Source organism: Sarcophilus harrisii, chromosome 1 (genome assembly GCF_902635505.1).
Source record: "Sarcophilus harrisii chromosome 1, mSarHar1.11, whole genome shotgun sequence".
NCBI classification, from domain to species: domain Eukaryota; kingdom Metazoa; phylum Chordata; class Mammalia; order Dasyuromorphia; family Dasyuridae; genus Sarcophilus; species Sarcophilus harrisii.
Window position 1 is genome coordinate 642,128,435 of NC_045426.1, and position 26,872 is coordinate 642,155,306.

The 26,872-nt window shown below is 38.3% G+C and overlaps 1 protein-coding gene across 4 annotated transcripts in view; it reads right to left on the reverse strand.

Moving 5' to 3' along the window:
• Positions 1-26,872, reverse strand: part of PPP1R16A (protein phosphatase 1 regulatory subunit 16A) — a 123,990-nt gene that overhangs the window by 39,801 nt on the left and 57,317 nt on the right. For all 4 annotated transcript variants that reach the window (XM_031947360.1, XM_031947359.1, XM_031947358.1 and 1 more), the window contains one exon: positions 20,906-22,533. In XM_031947360.1, coding sequence (XP_031803220.1) covers positions 20,906-21,284 — 379 coding nt within the window. In that variant the 5' untranslated portion in view covers positions 21,285-22,533. The remainder of the gene's footprint in view (positions 1-20,905; positions 22,534-26,872) is intronic.

Here is a 26,872-nt window from a genome sequence, read left to right on the forward strand (position 1 = left end):
GTCTTTCAGAATAAAGTTAAAATTTTAAATTTAAAAAATTTAAAAACAATAAAATTTTTTCACTACTCAACCTCAATATGTTCATATTTATTTATTAAATTATATATGTACTAATAATTATGTCTGTTACAAAAGATAAAAATGAAAATAAAAAACAATGAGATAAAAATGAAACTATATATATAAAATCAAAACACTGTTGCAGGGCTTCTTAAACGTTTTCCACTTATAACTTCAGATATAGATATATAAAATAGGTATACAGAACAAACATTTAATAATAATAAATCGCAATTTTGTAACCCCCATATTCAGTTATATGACCCATATGGAGCTGCAACCCACAGTTTAAGAAATGAGAAATTTGGGCTAAGAGAATGGATTAGGAGGCTAATGCAATAATCTAGGTTAAAGATGACAAGAGCCTGAACTACGGTGGTGACTATGAGACTAGAGGAGAGATGGATGAGAGAGGCTATGGAAATAAAATCAACATGATTTGGCAACTAGTTAGATGTGTGAAGTGAAGAGAATGATGAGTCATGAAGCTAAAATGATAGAGACTGTGAACCTAAGCAACTAGAATGATCATGGTTGCTCTTTCTTGTAATAAGTTTGGAAGAGGCCTGGATTTGTAGGAAAAAAGATATTAATATCTGCAATGCATATCACAACCCAATCATGCCTACTTATTCTGTGATTCATCCTTTTCTTGCCAAAGAAAAAAAAGGGGGGAGGAGCAAAGGGGACGAGGAGATTCTTACCAATGTCCTAGAGATCAGGGCTTCTTAAACTTTTACCACTTGCAAATCCCTTTTCACCCAACAAATTTTTATACAACTTTGGGTATATAAACACATGAAATAGGTATACAAATCAAATATTTATTGTTAATAAAAGTAACCCCTTTGATTACACATGTGGTCACGATCCACAGTTTAAGAAGCTTTGTCCTAGAATACAGCTCATTCATTGAGAGCCATCTGCTATAGCTGGGAAACAAATTTAGGGACAAAGTGTAGAGATGTTGGGATGGGAAGCAGGTAGGTATACCTGGGCAACTACTCTGGGTGCCTTCACTGTGCCCAGTGCCATAGACTAATGTCTGTGCCCAGCCAACTTTGGGAAGTTGAAGGTGAAAGAGGCTGTAGTAGAGGAGTATTCCATGATAATGGGTGAGAGAGATGCTATAGTGTTGGAGACAAGATTATGACCGGCCAAGGGTGGGATCAGAACCATCTTCTGGTCTTTCAATTAGCTGGATTACATACCAGTTGGAATCATGCCATGACCCACCCCATTCCCTCAGGAGGGCACAACCCCTGCCTGCAGAGACCATTATTTTAGAATTATAGTTGCTTAGTATTACCATGGGCTCTAACCATCAAGATCACAAAGGATGACAACTAGAAGAGCCTTTATAGGCTACGGAATCAAACTCCCTAATTATCCAAAGGAATGTATCAAGGCCATGAAAAAGAAAGGATATGGCCACAGTCACACAGACTTAGTGCTTCTAAATGTCAGCCATGTGACAAGGTGGTCAAAAAAGTGAACCTGATCTCGTTTGGGATCAGGGAACACAATAAAGCACAATCTTATTGTCCTCTGCCTTGGTCAGAACACAACTGAAATACTGTGTTTACTTCCAGGAGTCACATTTTAGGACATTCATCAGCTGGAAAATATCCAGAAAGTAGCTGGCAAGGGGCCTCAAGACCATGTTCAGGAAGCCTGGATCAAAGGACTAGAGCTATTTAGCCTAGAAAAGAGAAAACTTAGGGAGAACATTATTGCTGCCTTCAAGTATCTGAAGAGCTGTCATGTGCACGAGTGATTAAGGCCTGCTCTGCTATACCCCAAGGAGAAAGAAGTCCACTCCCTAGAACAGGAGGAGCTCTAAGGCTTTGATGTGGGGAAGCTCTTTGGTACATGCAAGTCTAATGGAAAAGGGAACTGCTTCTTTAATAATCATGTTCATAGATTAAGAGCTGGAAGTGACCTTAGAAATTATTTAATCCTACCCTCTCACTTTACAGATGAAGAAACTAAGGATCCAGAAAGGTTCCCTTGCCCTTGGTCACAGAGGCAGTAAGTAGCAGTCAGGGCCTTTGATTCCAAATCCAGCACCATACCACACTGCCTCCCACAGATTTTGGCTGAAGCCTTCCCAACTCTTAGATTCAATGAACTTTTCCACAGTCTTTGTCTCTGTGTCCTCTGGCCCAAGAATGTAAGGAGAAGTCACCTGACTTTTTTCCTATACTTTTTAAAGAAAAGCCTCTCCTACCCTTCACAGTAGGTCCCTGGTGCCTCATTCTAGGAGAAAACCAAGCCTAGTAGTTCAATGGACGGTTGGGGGAAGTGCTACCCAGTCACTTTAGGAACAGACCATTAATCTGTTAGAAATTTTACATAGGAATCTCAAGAGACCAAGTTGGGGCCTTATACTCTTGGGGAAGAACTATCTAAATTCACAATGGATTGGCACTAGGCACTTCACTAACCGTCACCACTCCTTGTCCTTGTGCAGTATAATAATCTGATACTATGCTACTGCCTGGCTTTCTCACTTCAGTTCACCTGCCTAGGGAGGTAAAGAGACTTTTATCACTGGGCCTGGCACTGAACTGCACTCCTGGGAAGAGACATGGCTCCATGGAGCACCAAGGACAGACAGGAAACTTTACTGCCAGGTCTAGCAAATAAGAATGAAAAGGTAGTGAGAAGGCTTTGCTTATTAAATGGGCAGTCTCCTAGGCTTCAAACAGTAGAGAGAATTATATGGTAAGGGCCAAGGAGGCTGAGAAGAGCAGAGACAACAGGACACAGCTTTCTACAGCTCAAACAGGTCAGATTTTGGGACAGAGAAAACTGTATTGCTTAACACCAATGAAAGAGATGAAATTAGAAATATTTCCTTGTCTAACCTAGCAGGGTTAGCTGGGCCCAGGAAGATATCAATATGAGGTAAAGGACAAAACTATGACACATAGCATGGGCAAGAACTCTATGATGGACAAGGAAGCAGGAGAATAAATACTACCTTAGGCTCTGATAGAATCTCAGCTGGAAGGACTTTGGAGGTTATCAAGTTCAATATATACATAATCAGGGATTCTCTCTATACTACTTTTAGGTCTTCATCTTGCTTTACCTTCAGAGCTATAAAAAAGAAGAATCTGCTATTTCCTAAGGAGCAGAAATCTGTCTCTCTATAACTTCTACCCGTTGCTTCCAGTTGTACCTCCAGGGAGACAGGAGAAAAAGTTGAATCCTTCCTCTGCATGAATTGCCTTTAAATACAAAAACAGCTATCATGTCTCCACTAACTCTTCTCTATACCAATTCCTAGTTCTTTCAGGCAATCCTCAGATGACATGGTCTCCAGTCTCACATAACAATCTTAGCCATCTTCTTCTGGATGGACCCTAGCTTGTGAGTATTCCTCCTAAAATGTGAATTTCAGAATTAAAGCCAATACTTTGGATGTGATCTAACCAGGCAAAAAATGTTTTGGATAGTATCCTATTAATTCTTCACCAGGAACTAATTTGGGACTCTCCTTGGTGGCAGAGACAAGTCACTTTGGGGTGCAAAGATTAAATATAACAGTAATAACAACAGTGACTACCATTTTTCTACTACTTTCAGGTTCTTGTATTATTTCACTTGTTTTCCATAAGAACTCTGGGTAGAAGGTACTTTTCTTATCTCCATTTAAAAATATACAAACTGAAGCAAATAGGAGTGAAGTGATTTTCCCAGAGTTACAGAGCTAGTAAATTATCCAAGTCAGAATCTGAACTTAGGACTTTGTGACTTCATGGCCAAGATTCTTCCTACTATGCCACTGAAATGGAAGCTAGAGGACTGAGGGAGACCCCAACCCCAAGTTGGCCTAGGGCAGCTCTGGCCCCAAAGAGTACACTTCTTAGAAAAAAAGGATAAATGAGAGTATTAACCCAACCAGGAGTGCAGACAGGAGGTAGGAAGTACTTTTCCTTTCTTATGGAGAGGTTCAGAGTTTCTTTCCCCAGTCTCACCAAATTGGGCCTCAGAAAGAAAAAGGAGTCCCGGGCTGGAAACAGACCACCTAAATGAACCCTGGCTCACACCAGCTATCTAAGAGAAAATGACTTAAGACTTTCTGATCACTTTAACACTATCCTCTGATGTCAAAGTATTAATATTTGTAGTACCTAGCTTAGAAGGGTGTTGTGAAGAGAACATTAGATAAGCCCTAATATGCAAATATGTGAAGAATCTGTGATTTCATCTTTTCAACCCTATGTAGGCCTATATTCACCTTCCTATCTAACTACTTTGCACAAGTCTATGGGAACTCAAATGATTCCTACAGTATAAACCTTAGTCAAACCCTCCAAACTTGGGTTCTAACCTATATGTGGCAAAATAACTCTGTTCTAATAATGGGTGGATACTGTCTGTGCCAGAATATCTGTTATTTTATAAAAGTGTAATCGAGATTCTAAATTGTCCTGAGATGTGGGAAGTGCAATCAAAAGCTCACTCAAGAAGTGGGGATTATTTAAATTTAAATCAATACATCTATCATTTTATCTCTTAACAGGGAGCAGGGAGACACAGAAAGCCTTCCTCAAAGGGAAACAGAGATTTGATGGGTAGTATAGTTGGGGTGATGACAGGGGGCTAAGGTTGAAATAGGAAGAAAAAACTATGGGGCCTTTCTAGTATGTTAAATTTAAACCTTAGAATCTCATTCTTTATAATAGAGAGAAATGAACTAACCTCTGTTCTTCATACAAGATTCTTCTTTCTTATCCCCATTACTACACCATCATCATCATCATCATCCTAGTTCCTTTAAAAGCTGAGTTCAAGTTCCAGTTTCTTATTGGATCTATCTCTCTCACTTAGACTGGAAAGGCAGGGGCTATTCATAGGTCCAGTCTCATTCTGATCATCATGGGAGGTTTGACCAAGTCTGTTTCTAACCTGGGTTTGAGAGATACTTGATTTTCTTAGCCCATTACAGATCAGAACGGCTGTCTTACAGCCTCTCTGCCTCCTTAAGTAATAAGGATTTCAGGTGTGCACCATCTTTATTTGGCCAAATACTTCTCCTGAAGCCTTTCTTGATTCCAGTGAGCTACTATTGCCTCCCCATTGTCCCATTCCTGAATTACCTTGCATTTATTTTGTTTACTGTAATACTTATATGTGAATAGGTTATCTCTCCTGATAGATTTCTAAGCTCCCTGATGCCAGAGACCATTTCATTTGTTTTTGTATCCCTAGCACTTGGCACAATGCCTGGCACATATACTCTCAATTATCAACTGCACCTGTGATTTCATCAATTTGGGAGTTGCCTGCATTAATGAAGACTGCAATTCATTCAGGCCTATGTGACTCTTGACCACGTCCTCCCAAAAGTCTGCCAAAGTCCATCCAATGCACTATAGCAAGAGTTCTTAACCTGCATCTGTGACCTTGTTTTTAAAATACTTTAATTGGAGGGAGGGAGGGGAAAAATTGGAATAGAAGTGAGTGCAAGGGATAATGTTGTAAAAAATTACCCTGGCATGGGTTCTGTCAATAAAAAGTTATTTTAGAAAAATACTTTAATAACTCTATTTCATTACTTTGTTTTCTTGATAATCCTATGTGTTTTATGAATTTAAAAACATTGTTCTGAAGACAGGTCCACAGACTTTACCAAGAGGGTACATGACACAAAAAAAGCTTAAAAATTGCTATGCACTAGGGGTTTTTTTCACTTTCTCTTGACTTTGGAAAACTCTGGCTACCCACTTGTCATCCCATACCACTGCCACATGACTGGTTCATCTTTTTTATTATCATACAGTTTCTTTTTTTTTTTTTGACAGATATTTCATAGTTTAATAACAAGTGATGTATTTTGGTGACTTTCCATTTTGGAGCTAGTCAATAGGCCAGATACAGAATTTGAGAACATTATTCCACCTATATTTGAAAAGATAAATATAGTGATTGCAATCATTCCACAGTCTGAAGATTGGCAAAACAATTACTGGATTATAACAACTTCCTCAATTAAAGCTGGTTTTAGAGGTGTGATTTTCTATTTAAAAATTCTTTTGAATTAAAAACATATTTATTCATTTTCCCTGTAAGATTCAATTACATCTGAAGTCCATTCATATTAAGCACTTAGTTCGATGAAAATCATTATGATACAGTTTCTTAATGACATTCTTTAATCCTGTTCTTCAGGGTTCTTCCTTGTTGGTGTGTTGTAATCTCCTCACACTTTCCATATACTTCTCTTATTATTTCCTGTCAAATACTTGTTTTTAGTTCTTTAGAGGCAATGGTACTTCATATCTCAGTGCCATAACAACAACATCCATTAAATGTAATACTGAAAAAAAAATTTAAGAGTTTTGCAATTTCTTTTTCCCTTTTTCATTTTTTTTAGTTAACAAGTATTTTTCTGCCTCCCCCTCCTCAATTAAAAAAAAAAGAAAAACAAAAACAAAACTATTGAAACATAGAACAGATTCATAGGGCTACCAAAATGTGCTTACCCTTTGATCCAGCAATGTTTTTACTAGACTTATATCCCAAAGAGATCATAAAGGAGGGAAAGGGACCCACATGTACAAAAATGTTTGTGGCAGCCCTTTTTTGTAGTGGCAAGAAACTGGAAACTGGGTGGATGTCCATCAGTTGGAGAATGTCTGAATAAGTTATGGTATATGAATGTTGTGAAACATTATTGTTCTAAAAGAAATGAGCAGCCAGATGATTTCAGAGCAGCCTGGAGAAACTTTCATGAACTGATGCTAAGTGAAATGAGCAGAACCAGGAAATCATTATACACAGCAACAACAAGATTATATGATGATCAACTTTGATGTACATGGTTCTTTTCAACAATGAGAAAAATTCCAATACCAATGATTTTGCAATGAAGAAAGCCATCTATACCCAGAGAAAGGTCTGTGGGAACTGAGTGAGGATCATTTTGTTATTGATTGTTTGCATTTTGTTTTCCTTCTCTCTCTCTCTTTTTTTTTTTTTTGCTTTTTATTATTTTTCTTGTGCGACAAGATAATTGTATAAATATGACTTACATATGTTGGATTTAATATATATTTTAACATGCTTAGCATATATTGGATTACTTGCCAATTAGGGGAAAAGGGGAGGAAAACTGCAAGGGTCAATGTTGGAAAATTATCCATGCATATGTTTTGAAAATAAAAAAAATTAATTAAAAAAAAAAAGAACAGATTCATAGCAAAACAAATCCCTTCATTATCTACATCCGAAAAGTGTTACGTCTCATTCTGCATTAAGTTTATTACCTGTCAGAAGAGTGATAGCATGCTTCATCACTGCTCCTTTAAAACTGTGACTGGCTAGAAAGACTTATATGAATTGATTCTAAGTGAAATAAATAAAACCAAGAGGACATTGTACACAGCAACAAGAAGATTATATGACAATCAATTGTGATGGACTTAACACTTTTCAACAGTGAGGTGATTCAAGGCAATTCCAATAGACTTGTAATGGTAAGAGTCATCTGCATTCAGAAAGAGAATTATTAAAACTGAATATGGATCAAAGCACAGTATTTTTTGAGAGCATACCTTTTTTTGTTATTTGCTTTTTTTTTCCTCATGTTTTTCCCCCCTTTTGATCTTATTTTTCTTGCACAACATGACATATATTTAGAAGAATTGAACATGTTTAACCTATATTAGATTACTTGCTGTCTAGGGGAGAAGGGAGGGAGGGAAGAAGAGAGAAAAATTTGCAACACAAGGTTTGTGAGGGTGAATATTGAAAACTATCTTGTATGTATTTTGAAAAATAAAAAGCTTTTATTAAAAATAACCAACAACCTGTGGCTAAGTCATTGAATTAATCAGAGTTCTTATATCTTATAAAGTTGTTTGTCTTTACAATGTTAGTGTAAATTGTTCTCGTTCTACTTACTGCCTTTTGTTCATTAGTCTTCCTAAATATCTTTGAAACTATCACTTTCATTACTTCTTATGGCATAACAAAATTCCACTACATTCATATACTATAACTTGTTCAGTCATTTTCCAATTAATGGGCATCTCCTTATTTACTAGCTCTTTGCCAGTACAAGAACTGCTATATATATTTTTGTATATATATGGGTCCTTTTCCTCTTTCTATGATCTCTTTAGGGTATAGGGCCTGAAGAACATCTTTAGTGAGATACCTCCCTGTTTCATGGTTCACCTGAAATGTATAATCAAAGAGTCATTAAATAGGGTTTCTGTTGATTTTCAAAAGATATATAGAATAATCACGTCTTGATGCATGGATGAAATACATCTTGTAGTAAAAGAGATTGTAATGGGAGGAGATGAGAGGAAAACAAAGATTTTTGACTGAAGAAAAAAACTTTTTTCTAAAAAAAAGCAAAAAATCCACAATGCAGCTTTAATTTTTTACTGAATCAAATGCTTATTTTTCTTGGGAGCAGAAATCTATATACTAAAAGCACAATGGAATCTTATATTCAGTATATCTGCCGGTTAATTATAAATGGTAAAGATGCAGTCCATTGTTGAATATTTCTTATGAAAGTGCTTTTTCCCTACTAATACCCTCAAGATTAATGCCCTCCATTTGTGTATAGATAATTTTCATAAAGATTTTGTATAGATGAGAGAAAAGATATATAATTCCATAATTCCTGATATTCTTTTGGCATATGGAACATTATTTATTGATGTTCTTTGTATTAATAAGGTCCAAGGATTTTAAAAAATCTATTTCCCTTCCTTTAAATACTTTATATATTGATTCCTCAATACCTTCACAATTAATATTGTCTCTAGCACAGATTTCTTCTTTTTATATTTTGTCCAATTCAGCTTCATATTCCCCACTTGTTCTTTCATTTACTATTTCTACTTAAGCATATCTGGGACTATGATAGTCTAAGGATGGCAGTTTTATGGTCTTTGATGGAAAAATTTGTTAAGATGTGAATCTTTTCTATTTTTCTTCTGTTCTTCTACTTTCATCTTTAATGTGCTTGTAGTGACTTTGATTGTATAGCTTGCTGAGTTTCTCTCTACTGATTATCATCATCCTTATTCATAAGATCCATAAATAAATTTATATTTTAATTAAGTATTACCTTTGGCAATCTTATCTCTCCATTTAGCAAGTATTTTCTAAAGAAGACATTTCCTGATTTTTTTTGGTGTCCTCACTGTGGCAATTAATTTACACTGGATAAACTTCTGAGTGAAATTATTATAATTAGTGTCAATGTCATTCCGGTGGTCCATTTCCACTTAAAAATTTTCAATTACTTATTTAATGAATTCAAATAGGTACTTAATAAATGTCTGTTGATTAATAAAATATATCATAAAATTAATGTAGAGACAGAAAGGAAGTGGGATTATCTAGCATCAAAAGTAAGAGATGCCAAATAAGGTAACTCATGTGTTCAACCAGTTTTCATGTAACATGGAATGTTACAGAATACTTCCAAGACACCGAGCAGACCTCTTGATAAGGTCTTATGGGACACAAACAAGTGCTATACAAAATGAAGTGTCAAGAGGGGTTTTGATCTGCACTCCTGAAAAGGGTACTCATGTGACAGGATGATATTTCCTTTTAAGTGTATGGATTGAAAGAACTTAAATTCCCGTTACCTCAAACAAATCTCATGTGAAAATTATATTTTGAGTGTTCATAAATAATTTCATATGGGGCAGGTAGCTGGCGCAGTGGATAGAGCACCAGCCCTAAAGTCAGGAGGACCGGAGTTCAAATCTAGCCTCAGACAGTTAACAATTCCTAGCTGTGTGACCCTGGGCAAGTCACTTACCCCCAATTGCCTCAGCAAAAAACAAAACCAAAAAAATTCATATAAGAAAAATGTAAATTATCAGATGAGACAATATACTAATTATTATATTCATCTTTGGAAGCCAAATTTTAGAACAAACTGGTTTGTCCAGGAGAGGGTGAACAAAATAGTGAAAAGATTGAAAATCAGACCATAGGAGGATTGTTTAGGAATACTTAGGCTAAGAAAGAGAAGACTGGTGTGCAGGGGATGGGAAAAAGGCTAGTAATATACAAGAATTAAAAGGCTTTTCATAGAATCACATAATCTCACAAGTGCATGAAACCTCATAGGTTATCTAGTCCAGAGGTATCAAATGTGCAGCCTTTTAATACAGTCTTCAACACTTTTGAGTGTAGTCTGAACAAGATTAAAATATAATTAGGAAATACTGAACAAAATAAATAAAAATACAACATAATATGGGTAATATGTGATGAATATGTTATTAATAATAATGACAATACTAAAACATATGGGTTTCTATGTCAATATGCTGCCCACAAAGATTTTTATGTATGACTTAGTGACATTAGTTACTGAGTTTGAAACCACTGGCCTAGTCCATCTCATAATTGAAAAAGAATATCTACTACAAGACAGAGGCACCATGGTCCAGTGAAAAGATAGGAGTTCAAATTCCACCTCTGAGGCTTATCACCTTTATAAGCTAGGACAAGTCATTTAACCTCCCTTAGCTTCCCTTTTCTCATTTGTAAAAGAAGCAGACTGAATAAGGTGCTGTCTGAGGTCACTTTTTTTTTTTTTTTTTTTTTAAATTTAATAGCCTTTTATTTACAGGATTTATACATGGGTAACTTTACAGCATTAACAATTGCCAAACCTCTGAGGTCACTTTCAATGCTTGTATCCAATAAAATTTCTAGTGAAGTACAAAACTTCTATTTTGGGGTAATTGTTGGAAAAGTTTTTCTTCTATTCTGAAGACTAAATTTGCCTCTTTGCAACTTCCCCTCATTGTTCATAGTTTCAAACAAAATCAGTACATAGCCTCTGAAACAAGCTCTTCAAATAATGAAAGACATCTATCATGTCTCTCTAACTCATCCCTTTTCTTGGTCTTTCAACCATTCTCATAGGGCATGAGGTTCCTCACCATAATGGCTGTTCTCTTCTGGATGCTCTTCAGTTTATCAATATCCTTTCTAAAATGTAGTATCCAGAACTAAACATGATAATCAAGATGTTAGTCTAACCAGGGGTGAGTACACAAGACTATCAATTAACATAGCCTAAGATTTTAAGAGCTTTCCTGTTTGGCCTATCACATTGTTGAATCATAGTGAGCTTTCATTCCACTGAAACTTCCAAGTCTTTTTTTCTGGAGAACCCTTGTAAAGACACATTTCTCCCATCTAGCCTTGGTGAATTTGATTTTTTTGAACAAAAGTATAAAAGTCTACATTTATTCCTATCAACTTTTATCTTATTACATTGGCACAGTGTTTTAGTCTTTCAAAAAGTTTTTGGTAAAGAGAGCACTGGCCCGGAAGTTAGGAGGACCTGAGTTCAATCAGGTCTCAGACACTTAACACTTACTGTGTGACCCTGGGCAAGTCACTTATCCCCAATTACCTGGCAGGCAGGAATGAAAAAAGGAAGAGAGGAAGGGAGAGAAAGAGGAAAGAAAGGAGGGAGGGAGGAAGACAAATAGATAGACAAAAATCTTTTGGGATTTTGTCATCCAACATCTACTAACTTTTCTGACTTTTTGTCATATTTGCAAATTTGATAAGCATGTTAGCTATGCTTTTTCATGGGGCTAAGCACAGATTTGTGAAGTCCTTCCCTGGAGCCTTCCTTTATAGTTGATTTTAAATGATTAATGACTATTCTTTGGATCTGGCCATTAAGCAAGTTCCAGAATTCACCTATGATTTACATGATTATTATGATATAATTCATAGATGCCCTATGAATTGCATGAATTAAATTTATCTAGGAGTAATGGGCATCTCAAGAATGAGTTTGTAATAGCATGAAAGACTATCAAAAGTTTTGTCAAAATCTAAGTAAATCATATCTACAGCACTCCAGTCTAGTCATTCTGTCAAAAAATAATCTATTTTTCTGGCATGACCCATTCTTGATGGAGCTATCCTGGCTCTTTGTATATTCATTGCTTAATTTTTGAGGAGTTCACTGTTCATTCCTTTAATAATATGTTCTAGAATTTTGTCAAATCAAAGTCAAGTTCACTGGACTATAATTTGCAGGTCCTATTCGCTTCCCTTTTTTGAAAAGAAGAATAGCATCCTTCTCTAATCCTAAAGCATCTCCCCCATTTTTCAAAATCTTTCCAAAACCACTGATAGTAGGCAGAAACCCTATATTGGTTTTTTCTGTTCACTCCAGGGTAGGATATTATTACAATGCTCTGGGTATACATATTACAGAAGAACTGTGTTCTATGCTGAGTGCCACAATTTAGGAAGACCATTGATAAATAGATAACGTTCAGAAGAGAGTGACCAGATTGGTGAAGCTCTCAAATCTATGCCACAAGAAGTTCAGTTGAAAGAAATATAGATATTTAGGAAAGAGAAGAGGTTACATAAAAGTCGTCTGTTCAATTTAAAAGAGCCATCAGGTGGAAAACAGATTATACTTCTTTGGTATGTCTCCAGAGGGCTGGACAAGGAACAATGAGAGAAAGCTATAAAGAAACAAGTTTAGGATTGATGTCAAAAGGAATTTCCTAATGTTAAAGCAATCCAAAAGTAAAATGGGCTACCTCAGAAGAGTAATATGTTTTTCCTCATTGATGATTTTCTAGTAGAGGTTGGATTACCACTTGCTCTGGGGATTAATCCTTGGTTGGTATGGAATGAACCAGATGATTGCTAAACTCCCTTCCAATTTTGAAATTCCATATTTTATAATTAGTTCATCTGAGCCTTGTGATCTGAACTGATAAAAGGCAGTTAGGCATTTTCTTTTATTTTCCTACATTTCTTGGATATCATTTTTTTCCCTGTCACTTCCAATAAAAAGACTGATTATTCTCCTATGCAGAGACAAAAAGTAAAAAGTGTTTTCCAAACTGGATGGATAGACTAAATCATACATAAGGATCATATACCCATGGACTGACTTATAAACCACATATTAATACTATCTATATTGTATTTATTTTTATTCATTTTGTTAAATATTTCCCAATTACATTCTAATCTGGTTTGATCTATCCTGGGGAATATAATGCCTAAATTGAATGTTATTGACAACTCTGACCTAATCTATCTACAAGTAATGGTACTATTCCTTTTCTCTGATTCTCCTATTTTCCTCAATACAACTTAAAACATAAACTACCTTTTTTTGTCCACAGCTTTTTTTCCTAGTCTCAGTCCATTCTGGGATTTCATACTCCTAATACTATTCCTTCAGATGTGTCAAACATCTGTATTTATCTTTCCTTACCTTCTCTTGCTTCCATCTTCTGCTAATGAAAAGCAGTCTGTCAGAGGGGAGTGCTGAATATGAAGATAAGCAGACCTGGGTTCAAATCCCACCTTAATCATTCACTAACTGTGACTCTGGACAAGTCACTTAAGCTCTCTGAGCCTAAGGTCCTCATCTGTAAAATAGGGATGGATAATAACAGCACCTATGTCATAGGATTATATCAAATTATCTATGTGAAGTGTTTTGCAAACCTTAAAATGCTATCTAAGTATAAGCTAGTTGTTTCAGTTCTTTCCAACTCTTTGTAACCCATTTGGAGTTTTCTTGGCAAAGACACCAGAGTAGTTTGCTATTACTGTCCCCAACTCATTTATAGATGACGATACTGAGGCAAACAGGATTGTGACTTACCCAGAATAATAAGTGACTGTGAGGCCAAATTTAAACTAATGAAGATGAGTTTTCTGGATTCTAAACTCAATGTTCTATCCAGTGCGCCACCTAGCTGCCTGAATTTTTGTTACAACCATCTTTCAAAAATCAAAACTGGTTTTTGTGCATTTACAGAAGTCACTTTAAACAACTTTCTCTTGTTCTACCCATTGAACTGCTAAAGCTGTAGAGAGAAACAAACTCATTTTTGAGATGCCCATTACTCCTAGATAAATTTTAAGCCATGGCATTCTATTTATCCTTTCTCTGAAACCTTTGAATATTTAGGAAACACATCAGCCTCTGGTTGGCTGTCTTCTATCACAAATTCTAAGACGTAGTTGTCTATCTTAACATCCACTTCTTTCTTTGGTTCTGGTGAAAATCTAATCTAAGAAATCAGTTATCCTCTAGTTCCTCAATCATTAAGGCAAATAAAAAAAAAAATGCTCCCTGCTTTGGAACTCTATTTGGAAAGAGGAAATTAGACATTTTTCTGTTTGACCCAAGAAGTGAGAACTCAGAGCTACTAGTGATAAGAGAATAACTAGTAACAGAGAGAGAGGCAGATTTGTATTTGCTATAATGGAAAACTTCAAGGGAAAAAAAAAACTTATCTAGAAAATGGAGGGATATTTCAGGATACAGTGCTGGGTGCGGCCTCCAGGCAGCAGAAGTTGGGCTCAAACACCATCCCCATACTTAGCAATTTTGTGACTTCACTCCTCTTAGCTTTGTCTGGGATAGTATGAATGATGATGATTCCTGGAATACCTGCCTCATGATGACATAATATACGCCATGAATTTTGCAAATTTTAAAGATATACACACACACACACACACCCACCACACACACACACACACACACGTGTACATATGTGAGGTCCTGAATGGTGGGTGGGGTAGAGAGAGAAACAGAAGAATGGATAAAATTGATCCCTGGCCAAGGCAGGGAGAAGGCACTGACAGAGATCAGTTTAGCTCCATGGTACCACTCTCTGTAGAGGTCCTCCAGTCAGAAATCCTAGTTATCTCAAGCCCCTAAGACCAACCCTCTATAGGGGTCTCAAGCAGCCTCACCTTGCCATGTCCTGTCAGAAATCCCAGTCATGTCCCTGAGGTTAAATCTTCCCTATAAATCTACTTATGGGCCATGTACTAGGGACTACTTACTGCCCTCCTTTGGGTCAGTCCCCCAGGACACTCTGATTCATGGTGTCTTTCTCCTTACCCTGCCCCCAGGCGACCAGTGTCCCTCCTAACCCCACCCATGCCTTATGGTGCCTCTTCTCTCCTGACCCGACTTTTTCTTCTTATACCTAACTCATTTTTTAGGATGCTAAGTCCCTTTCAGGATTTAGCCTGCTAGTTATGGGCATGCCTCAACCTCACTTTCTCTTAGTTGTAAATGGCAAATTGCACTAGGGAACTTGTACTTTCCATAAAAACCCTTTCCATGTTCTCCCATTCTATTTCATATTTATCAATCTTGGTGTCTACTATATCCATTCATTTTTTTCTATAACTTTTTTCCTAAATAAACCTACCTTTTGCCAAAGAGAATGGCCAATTTTTCACATGCTCCAAACCTAACATTTGCTGCCGACATCAGCCACATCATATATGTTTGTATATGTATACATACACACACACACATATACACACATGAAACCTTGGCTATCTGGCTATCCTCTTCCGCCTCACGATTGTTAAATCTTATGAAACAGCAGGGCAGACATAGTTCAGGAGATCCCCACACCTGGGATGCTCAACTGATGCACAGGACTTGAGGGATCTCTAGGACTAGATTTATTGAGGGAAATAGTAGTGAAATTATCCCCTACAGTTATGAAAAACAGAGGGATATGGAAATTGTGGCCTATAACCCAAGTAATCTGATGATGCTAGAAAGAAGCTGAGCAAACCCTTGGAGTTTTGGCTAAAACTGTAAGGTAAAAGTAGAGCAAATATAAATGAGTATATGAAAAGCAGCCACAGTTAGGCAGAATCAAAGAAGAGAAGTACAACTTCCCTTCAGAGATTACACGTCTATAGTACTTTACTGTTAACAAAGTACTTTCCTTCCACAACCTCCCCAGGCTGTACTTGGGACTTCCTCTTTCAAAACTCCAACTTGGGCACTTTATTTTTTATACAATACATATTTTTTTTAATATTATAAATTTTTAATGACAGGACATATCCATGGGTAATTTTTTACAACATTATCTCTTACACTCACTTCTGTTCTGATTTTTTCCTTCCCTCCCTCCATCCCTTCCCCTAGATGGCAGGCAGTCTTATACATGTTAAATATGTTATAGTATATCCTAGATACAATATATGTGTGCAGAACCTAACAGTTCTCTTGTTGCACAGGAAGAATTGGATTCAGAAGGTAAAAATAACATGGGAAGAAAAACAAAAATGCAAACAGTTTACACTCATTTCCCAGTGTTCCTTCTCTGGGTGTAGCTGATTCTGTCCATCATTGATCAATAATTGGAACTGAATTAGATCTTCTCTTTGTCGAAGAAATCTACTTCCATCAGAATACATCTTCATATAGTATCATTGTTGAAGTATATAATGATCTCCTGGTTCTGCTCATTTCACTTAGCATCATAACTGTAAGTCTTTCCAAGCCTCTCTGTATTCATTCTGCTGGCCATTTCTTACCGAACAGTAATATTCCATAACATTCATATACCACAATTTACCCAACCATTCTCCAATTGATGGGCATCCATTCATTTTCCAGTTTCGCCACTACAAAGAGGGCTGCCACAAACATTCGTGCACATACAGGTCCCTTTCCCTCCTTTATGATTTCTTTGGGATATAAGCCCAGTAGTAACACTGCTGGATCAAGTGGCCAAAGTTGGGCCCAAAAAAAGTGCCCAAGTTGGAGTTTTGAAAGAGGAAGTCCCAAGTGCAGCCTGGGGAGGTTGTGGAAGGAAAGTACTTTGTAAACAGCAGACTGAATACAGAGAGGCCTGGAGAGACTTACACGAACTGATGTTGAATGAAACGACCAGGGCCAGGAGATCATTATATACTTCAATAACAATACTATATGATGATCAATTTTGATGGACCTGGCCATCCTCAGCAATGAGATGAACCAAATCAGTTCCAATGGAACAGTAATGAACTCAACCAGCTACACCCAGTGAAAGAACTCTGAGAGAGGACTAAGAACCATTACATTGAATTCCCAATCCCTATATTTTGCCCACCTGCATTTTGGATTTCCTTCACAGGCTAACTGTACAATATTTCAGAGTCTAATTCTTTTTGTACAGCAAAATAACGGTTTGGTCATGTATACTTATTGTGTATCTAACTTATATTTTAATATATTTAACATCTACTGGTCATCCTGCCATCTGGGGGGGTGGGGGGAAGAAGTGGGAAGGAGGGAGAAAATTGGAACAAAAGGTTTGGCAATTGTCAATGCTATAAAATTACCCATGCATATAACTTATAAATAAAAAGCTATTAAAAAAAAAAAAAAAGGTATACACAGTTTGATAACTTTTTGGGCATAATTCCAAATCGCTCTCCAGAATAGTTGGATTCATTCACAACTCCACTGACAATGCATCAGTATTTGGGCACTTTTTTCACCCAGCTCCCTTTCAGCTTCTGTCTAGTTTCCTCCATTAGAAAGTAAATACTTTGGAGACAAAATTTGTCTTTCTTTCTAATTACATTTGTATGACACAGTGCTATACAGACAGTAAGCCTTTAACAAATACTAGCTGAAAGGAACTGGAAATTGATTGGATGGCCATCAGCTAGAGAACGGCTGAATAAGTTATGTATATGATTGTTATGGAACATTATTGTTCTGTAAGAAATGATGAGCAGACTGATTTCAAAAAGGCCTGGAAAAATTTACATGAACTGATGCTGAGTGAAGTGAGCAAAAGAACACCTCACAGTAACAGCAACATTATGTGATGATTAACTATGGCAGCCTTAGCTCTACTCAGCAATTTAATGATCCAAGACAATTCCAAGTCAATTCCCATAGAAAATGTCATCTGCATTCAGAGAAAACCATGGAGACTGAATGTGAATCAAAGCATATTTTCACCTCTTTTTTTTTTTTGTAATTGTTTTTTTCCTTTCACTTTTTGATCTGATTTTTCTTGCACAGCATGATGAATATGACACATGTTTAGAAGAATTGCACAAGTTTAACCTGTGTGGGATTGCTTGCTGTCTTATGGAAAGAGATAGAGGGAAGGATGGAGAAAAATTTGGAACACAAGGTTTTGCAAAGGCGAATGTTGAAAACTACCTTTGTATGTATTTGGGAAAATAAAAAGCTATTAAAAATAAATGCGCAGCTTACTGACTTTATGATACAAATGTTATTTTACATATAAGGAAATTGAGGCTTAGAAAAAAGGAAATAGTCTAGCATTCTAAAGGTGGTAGTGGAGGTGGTGGTTATAGTAGTGGGAGAGTAGCATTTATTTAACTGCTAAAGATGTGTAACAAATATCTGAATCTTACAACAATCCTGCTATTATTATCATTTTGAAGATAATAAAACTGAGGTAAAAGAGATTAACCAACTTCTAGGGTCACATACTAAGTAACAGAAGATGGATTTGAACTTGGGTCTTCTCAACTCTAGGTACAGTTCACTATCTACTTCATTACCTAGCTGTCTACTATATGGGTAAGCAGTGGCAAAGCTGATACACGAGCCCACGTTCTGATACATGCTCTTTCGGGTATGACATAATGACTGTCACTAGTCTTTTCTCTCCTCTCTTCACAGTCTGGCCCTGCCCACAATGACCCTCTTCCCCACTCCAATCAGAATTCAGGCTGCTGCTGGCATACATGAGCTCCAAGGATACACAGGCTGAGGAGGGAGTTCTGCATTGGACTGATGCAAAAGGGTATTTGTGAGAGAAGGCCATTCTCCAGGGAAGTGTCTGGCTCATCAGTAACAAAAGGCCTTTGTGTCTGGAAGTCTTTTCTCATAAATGGTGGCAGCAGTGTCCTCAGATCCCTACAATGCTAGAAGTATAAAAATGGCCAGAAAGCTAAATAGAAGGAAACTCTGGCTGCTGTTCCCTTTCTGCCTAGGAGATCTCTTAGGCCCCGAACATAGTGATACCCTAAGAGGAGCATCTCTGCAAGTTTCCCAACCTTGAAGGGCATCAGCAGTTTGAAAATGGCACACAACATGGCTCCTCTGTGCCACAGGCCATAGGTTGCTGACGCTCTGCAGTTCAAACTCCTCAACCAGCCATTCAAAGCTTTCCACAGATTGACCCTGCCCAACCACATCACCCTTATCTCTCCAGGTTTCCCCGACACACCCTCCACTCCAGCCATGCCAGTCTTTTCCTCAGTTAACTGAGCCCAAGCTAGAGTCCTGCCCTCCCCCTCTCCGATTATCTAATATGGGCTGATAATGATACCTCTCTAGCTTAAGGTGCAGACTTACTTTAAAAGTGGTTTTCTGCATTCACCCAGTTTGTCTACCTACTTCCTAAAGCCTTCTCTGACAGCCCCAGCCTCACCCCTTTTCTGACCTGCCCATTTGTCAACAATGCTGAATGATTACTGTCTAAATAATGCAGGCCTTGCTGGTTACTGACTCACAGGCTGGTCTAAGGGGTTTGTCTTCTCCTAGCCCACATTCCAGAACAGACTAACAACTGACCATTGTTTTCTAGTTATTTCGTGGATATCAATGTTTCCTCTCCAATAGGCTCTAGGTAAGGATTTCAAGTTAGGAAGGTTTGGGTTCAAAATCTTGCTTTAGAGACCAGTTATGTAAGACAAGTTCCTCTCTATTTCTGTGCTTCAGTTTCCTTGTCTGTAAAATGAAGGGATTGGACTCAATGGGTTCTAAGGGCCCTTCCAAATCGAGATCTGTGATCCTAGGATTTGTGCATTTATTCTATACAGTGTAACAGAAAGAATACTAAACCCAAAATTACTAGTCAATTCTCCCTCTGTAAATTGAAAGGAATGAACTTAATGATTTTCAAGTTACCCTTCCTGCTCCAACATCAAGGTAAATCTAAAATTCTAAGTTATTCTCCTAATATCACTTTGCAAGGGGCTGGACAGAGAGTAAAGCACTCAAGGCACGCTTGTAGTAGAATGGCATATTGGAAACAGCTCTGAATTTGAAGTCACCATGCCACTTTACAGCTGAATGACCTTCAAACAAACTTCCTTAACCTTTCTGGGCCTCAGTTTTTCTTATCTGTAAAGTGAGAAAGTTGGATCAGATGACCTCTTGAGTCCCTTTCAGTTCTCAAACCTATGAATATATGCTTGATGAATTAAGCTCTAACAGTATATCTCAGGCAGCACCAGGCTGGCAAAAGTAGAGGACATGGCTAACACTAGCCTAGAGACTGCCCAGAGAGCAGCAGCCCCACTTCAGTTTTAGGTGCCTCTCTGATTAACAGGAGAGCTAATGCTCCCAACTCTGAGCAGGAGGACCTAGTGGCAACAGCAGCTGTCCTGAGTCAGGTCTGCTCCCTTGTAAGTCCTCTGACCTTTTTCTTCCCTCTTTCATTGCACAAAGAGTGATCATAAATCATATTTTAATATAGTCTAAAAAGCGGTCACAACTACCCCATAAAGAGTTAGCAAAAGCATCACTGTGCCCAATTTGCAGATTAGAAAGGTTAAGTAATTTAAGAGTCCAAAGATCATAAATCAGGAACTAAAAGGGACCTTAGAAGCCATCAAATCCAAACCTCTCTTTTTGCAGATAAGACAGAAGCCTTAAGAAGTTTAAGTGGATTTGCCCAAAATCATACAGCTGTTAAATTTCAGAAAAGAGAACTGAACCCACATTCTCTGCCTCCAGAGCTAGTGCTCACTAGGCCATTTTTCTGGGATCAGACAGCTAAATAAATGGCAGAACAAAGATTTTAGCTTTTAAATCAATGTTCTTTCTACCACAAATCTGTCTTGTCCTAATTTGGCGAGCAGAATGAAGGAAAGGCGACTGCCCCAGAGCAGGTGTCCAGGAAACCACGCTGCATGCCCACATGGGATGTTCTGGCTCACTCATCCTCCACTTAGAAGACTAGCAAACAGAAACTTGGGGAGGTTAGGGTGATTCCCTGCCCAGAGGTACCATTCCCAGGATCCTTACCTTCTTCTAGGTCATTACGTGCCGCTGCTTCCAACAAGGTGATGCTTGGGGGAAAAAGGACATGTTTCTCCTTGATTCCAGCATTAGTTTTGCATTTTTTTTCCACATGGCCCTTCTTGCCCTGGGACTCCTTTTCAGCCTGGGCCCACTTCTTCAGTTGTTGGGCCCTCCTCTTCTGTGCATGTTTAAGCCGTTCCTGGGTGCCCATCCTGCCCACCACGGGCATTTCTGCCAGAAGCTCCAGATGCTCAGCCATGGTAAAGGGCTGCTTCCAGGTAGGATGTGATAAGTCAAAGTAAGGGAGGGAAGGGAACAGGCTAGCCTGGGCCTGGACCCAAAGGATAAGGCTGGTGGCCTGATCCAAGACCTCCGCGGGCATCCCCTGCCCAGCAACTACTCCTTCTTGTGATCCCGCTGTCGATGTTAATCAGTTAGCTGCTCTGTAGTTGAGCCTTTGGCCCCAAAGGCAAGAAAGTGCTCCATAGTGTTAAGCCAGGCTTGTGTCTGTGGGGAAGGCTGGGGTCCAAGCAGCAATATACCCAAGTGACTCAATCCTAGCCTGATAACTGGTCACTCTCTGCCCCACTCACCAAAGCTGCCCAGTTCTAGTTCCTGAAGGCCTAGACCTCAGTGTCCAGAGACTGGAACTCAAGTACTCCTCCTGTGACAGCTGAGGAGAAGGTAGAAGGAAAGGCTGAACAAGCAATCCCCTCAGCACCCCAGACCCTCTGGGCTGTCACTGTGCCGATTCAGGTCAGTGTCCGAGGTACTGGATCTCTCCTACCCCTCCTCCTTGTTCCTTTTTCCCGTCGCCTCCCCCCACAGGGTCAGGGTGCACAGCTGGTATGTGTGGTGCACAGCAAGCAGGATCCACTCGGCAGGGAAGCAGTCATTGAGATAGAGGCCACTTTCAGTCCAGGGTCTGCTGCTAATTACTCTGATAAGGAGGTTCTAGCTTCCCAAGCCACTGAAGGGCAGGGGAAGGGAGAACAATCACCAGTAAATGATGGTCCCTCCAAGGGTCCTGGCAGTACACCTAACCTCCTCCTTCCAAGTCAGAGAATCCACAGGTCCAATCAAAGAGTTCCCCATCATCAGCCCCTCTTCAATCTTCTGCTCCTCTTTCTTTCTCCCCCTCCTGGCTTAGTCAGAATGTTGAGTTTTCCAGTGTCAGTTTATAGCTCCCATTACCATCATAAACTGATGGAATGCCAGTGGGGCAGCTCCTCCCCAAAGGGAGGGAACAGGAGATCAGCTATCAATGGAGGAAGGGAAAGAGATTGTCAGGATGGTATGCTGAAGGAAACTTTCTCTGCCAAGCTTTAGCAACTTCTCCTTTTTAATCCTCTTCTATCCAAGGCTCAAGACTCTTTCCACCAAGGCTTTGCTGGAGTTAAGCTGGCTGGCTGGTTCCCTTCTTTGTAGTAAGTTGATTTACCCCCATTTTCTGGTTCCTGTCCAGCAAAGGAGTGGGCCTCTTTCCAACCCAAATGCAGGGGAAGGTAGGCAGGCAGGTAGATCAGTGCTAGGGAAGGTCATCCCCAGTGCACTCTGCCTGGGCACATACTACTTTTCGCTGCCTTGCTACCCCACTCACGTAGACAGACAGGCAGGCAGCTCCCACAGGCCTGAGGAGGAAAGAACAAGGAAACATCAAAGAAGGCATGGAAGAGAAGGGGAAAGGGAAGAAGAAGGTGTCTGATCTCTCAAACCAACTGTGTGGTAGCCAGGTCAGTATCTACTGACAGACACAGTTTAGACAGGAGTGTAGTAGCATAAGATCTTACTTCCACACTATACAGCCCCAAAGTTTCCCTTGTCTGCCCATCCATCCTTATTCCTATACCCTCATTACAGCATATTTTTTCTCTCTCTCTACCCACCCTCAACAGAATGAGAGGTTTTCATTCAAGCAGGAACCATGGTCATGTTTTCCTAGGGTGGGGCAAATAGAAAGCCACTGCTTAAAATGTCTTAATGCCCTTAAAACCCAATAGCCTGGTACATAAAGGTCAAACTCCTCACTCTGACATTTAAGACTTCCCACAATCTAGATCCAATCTATTTTCCTCAAGTATATCTTCAGGTAAATGAGAGTACTAGCTGCCCTCTTAATGTAACCCATGCTTTCCTGCACTAGAACTCTTGCCCACTGTTTTCTACCTCAGAATGTCAGCCCACTTTCACCTCTTTTCATTCTGCCAACTATGGGATGAAATCCTACTTATTCTTTAGAGCAAACCCAATGCTACCTCCTTTCATCCCTCTGACGAAAGTCATCTGTAGTCATCTCATAATTTCTTAAATGTACTATTCTCTTTGTAATAAAGCTATTTCTGTCCAAATGTTGCCTATACTGCTAGACAGCTAAAGGTAGGGGGGGATCATGTCACTCATTGGTATATTCTCAATGGCCAGGTACAATGTTTCAGATTTAGGAAATACTTAGTGTTTGTTAAATAAATGAATGAGTAAACAAATAACAGAATGTTAAAGCTGGCTGAGTGCAAGATTTGACTTAAATTCAGGTGATAAGGTTTCAAATTTCTCCTCATACAAAATTGGGTGACTACAAATTACTTAACTTCTCAAAGTCTCAGTTTTCTCATTTTTAAGATGGTGATACAAGTATCTGCACTATTTTAAGCCCATAGGATTACTGTGAAAAAAGTGTTTTGTAAACCCTAAAGTACTATATAAATATATATTTATATTATAAATAAATATAAATAAATTATTGTTCTAATCTAACCTAGAATTGAATATCTCAGAGTTGAAAGGAACTTCAAAGATCACCTAGTTCAACCTTCATAAACATTCCATCCCACTTTATCATATACCTGACAAATAACCATCCAAATTTTCCTTGAAGATGCTTTGGGAGAAACTCACTACCTGCCACAGTAGTTTCTTTTACTTTTAGACAGCTGTGTCAGTTAAAATCTATCTTTCTGCCCTTACACAGTGTGGAACTAGGAAATAAAAATAACAAATCTAAGCCCCTTTTCACATAATACTTCAAATAACTGAAGACAATGTGATGTTTCCCTAAAGTTTTCTACATTCCTTCACAAAATCTTCATGTGGCATGATATCACAACATAAATTCATGGAATAATCCCAATCACCTAGGTCATGCTTTTCTGGACATTCTCCAGTCTATCAATGTTCTTTTTACACTGTGGCATGCAGTCCCAAACACAATAGTCCAACTGTGATCTGAACAGGGAAGAGGACAGAAGGATAATTGCCTTCCTATTCCTGGTGTCTCTCAGACACCAGAATGTCAGAGGGACATTTTCATTTTAGAAAGAGAAGGAAACTGAAAGGGAGACTGGAGTACCAGACTTGATTCTGACAAATAACAAATGGGTTGTTTTTCCTTTGTTCTTGAAGAGGACCATGACATCAGGGAAGTGATGCCATGACATACAAGTGAACAAATGGATACTGCAACAGAAATCAATGGAGACAATTTCTGGCCAATTTGGCTGCCTGAACAAAAGAATAAGCCACACATGAGCCAAAACTGTCAAAAGTCTAGGGGTAAGAGGAAAGCTCTTTCCCACCTCCCTCACCCAAAAGAGATTGTCATGTGTCCAGAGATAGACAAATGTAACATGTAAGACCCTAAGCTGAAAGGTAACAAAATCGGAGGATTCCCTTTAGAAATCCCCAGGATGATCAGAAAGCCTAACACTGGGGATTTTGAAAACCTTAGGGAACAGTACCAGGCAATGACTATTCACAATACTGTGCAGAGACTAGGACAACGGGGGGCTGTTACTTAAACACTTTGTCCTGAGATATCAGAAAGGGCCCTAAAGATTCAGTGCTTTGTACCTCAAAGATCCAAGGGAGTCATATTTACGAGGTAGAGGTTATTCCTAATACTCAAGGAACCCAAAGTAAAACCAAGCAGGGCTGATCATTCCACTCAAAAGTGCAGCAAATAAACCCTGGATCTGGGACAATGATGAACTACAGGAAATAAAGCTGGAGAGATTAATAAATCAAAGAAACACCCACAGGTATCAATAATTATTGCAAATCTGACTATCTATCAAACATAAGCATAAGAAAAAGGGTTTCCACAAGGAAATAGCAAGAAAAAATAGATATAAAGATGCAAAAATGAATTATTTCACACTAAAAAAATTAATTAGAAGCTAAATAAGTAGCTTAAAAGACAAAGTAGTAAACCTTATCCAAGAAAGAAAATCCCTGAAAACCAGAATAGGCCAAATAGAAATCAATGGTTCCCTGAAATAATAATGGTAATAATAGTAAATAATAATAAATAATAAAAATTTAAAATAAATAAAATAATAATAGAAAAAATCAAAAAATTAAAAAAGGGAAGAAAAATTAAGATACTTGAGATAAAAAAAAATTATGTGGATTCATGTTGAGAGAAAATGTAGGAATCAATGGACTTCTTGAATACCATGATTATGTATATTTTTTAATATTTTATTTTGAAGAAACAAGAGAAAAGTAAAAGAAAAGCAATACAAAATAAAATAAAACAAAAGAGAACATTGGCATATGCTTAGCGATGATTCAAAATATATAACAAATACCAATTTAATTCATGAATTGTTCATCTTTTCTTTACTTCCTAATATTCTTTTGTTCTCTGTAGTATACCTGTAATATTCTTCTCTAAAATGTAATCTTCTCTAGGAGCAGGTTTCTTGGGGGGTTTCTGGGAGCAGCCTTCGTTTCAGTTCAGAGTAATCACCCCATATGCAGCCAGGTATTAAAGTCCAAATCCTTTATTCTCTCCTTCAAAATCTTACCTCCTCCCTTGGGCCCGGTTAGCTTTCTTAAAGATCTATCTCTCTCCTTGGTTCTGAGAGTTCCTGCCGCTAGTCCTTTGTTTCTGCCAGCTTCTGCCTCTAGCTCCCCCCAAATGTCTCCAAATCCAAAGGTTTATACTTCAGCCTCCAGCCAGCACAAAGGTAGAAGATGGAATAAATCTGTCTCAGCTCAGAAAGCTTCTAGTGTACTTGTCCTTTCTGGCCCTGACAGCTCCTCCTTATATGCCCCACACTGAGTACTCATCAATAATTTTATCACTAGGAAAGCATTATTTGTTGTAGTATTAAATCAATGATAAACTAGATTTAACCACTGTCTCCTCAATTCCACTTACTTAGCACCTTGTAAGAATCCTAACATATACCCTTTTTATATTATTCCTTTTTTCCTCTTCTTATCCCCACCCCCACCCTCAAGCAGGCTACAGTTAAAATATATATATGTAGATATATACTTACATATACACATAGACAGACACACACATAGCTCTTTTTTATCCCTCCACTGCCCCCAAGCTAATTAAGAAAATATATATTTATGTATACATATGTAAATATATACATATATACATTTGCACACACATCCACCCCAGATACACAAACATGTATTTCCTATCCCAGCTGATTCATTAAATTCTGCTCCATAACTTGGTTTACTATTACTTAACCTCCCCCTACCAGGGATCCCTCCCTTGTCTTCTTCCCTCACCCTTTGCTTCCCCATCCACCTATCTCTCCCCCCTTATTTCTTTATAGATTTTGAAGTATATATATGAATATGAAGTATATATGTAGTGTTGCCTATTAAACCCATTCCTGATATGAGTTGGTGTTCAGAACTATCCGTCCTCCTCCCCCTCTAATGCCTCTGTGGCAATTCTTTCTCTGTACCTCATTTATATTACATGATTACTATTTTAGCCTTTACTCTGCCAGTCTTTCTTTTGAGCTATGCTATTGCTGATATTGACAGGGGTGAACTCTGAAACTGTGTCCCTTTTGATCTGTAAAAAGTCTGGGAGGGGGCATACATTCCAAATGCTCATTCAATTGGAGATCTTGGGAAAATCACTCCCCATTAATCTTTTAGGGTAGCTGGATCCCCATTCAGGAAATTCCAAGTTCTGGAAAAAGCCTTCAAAGT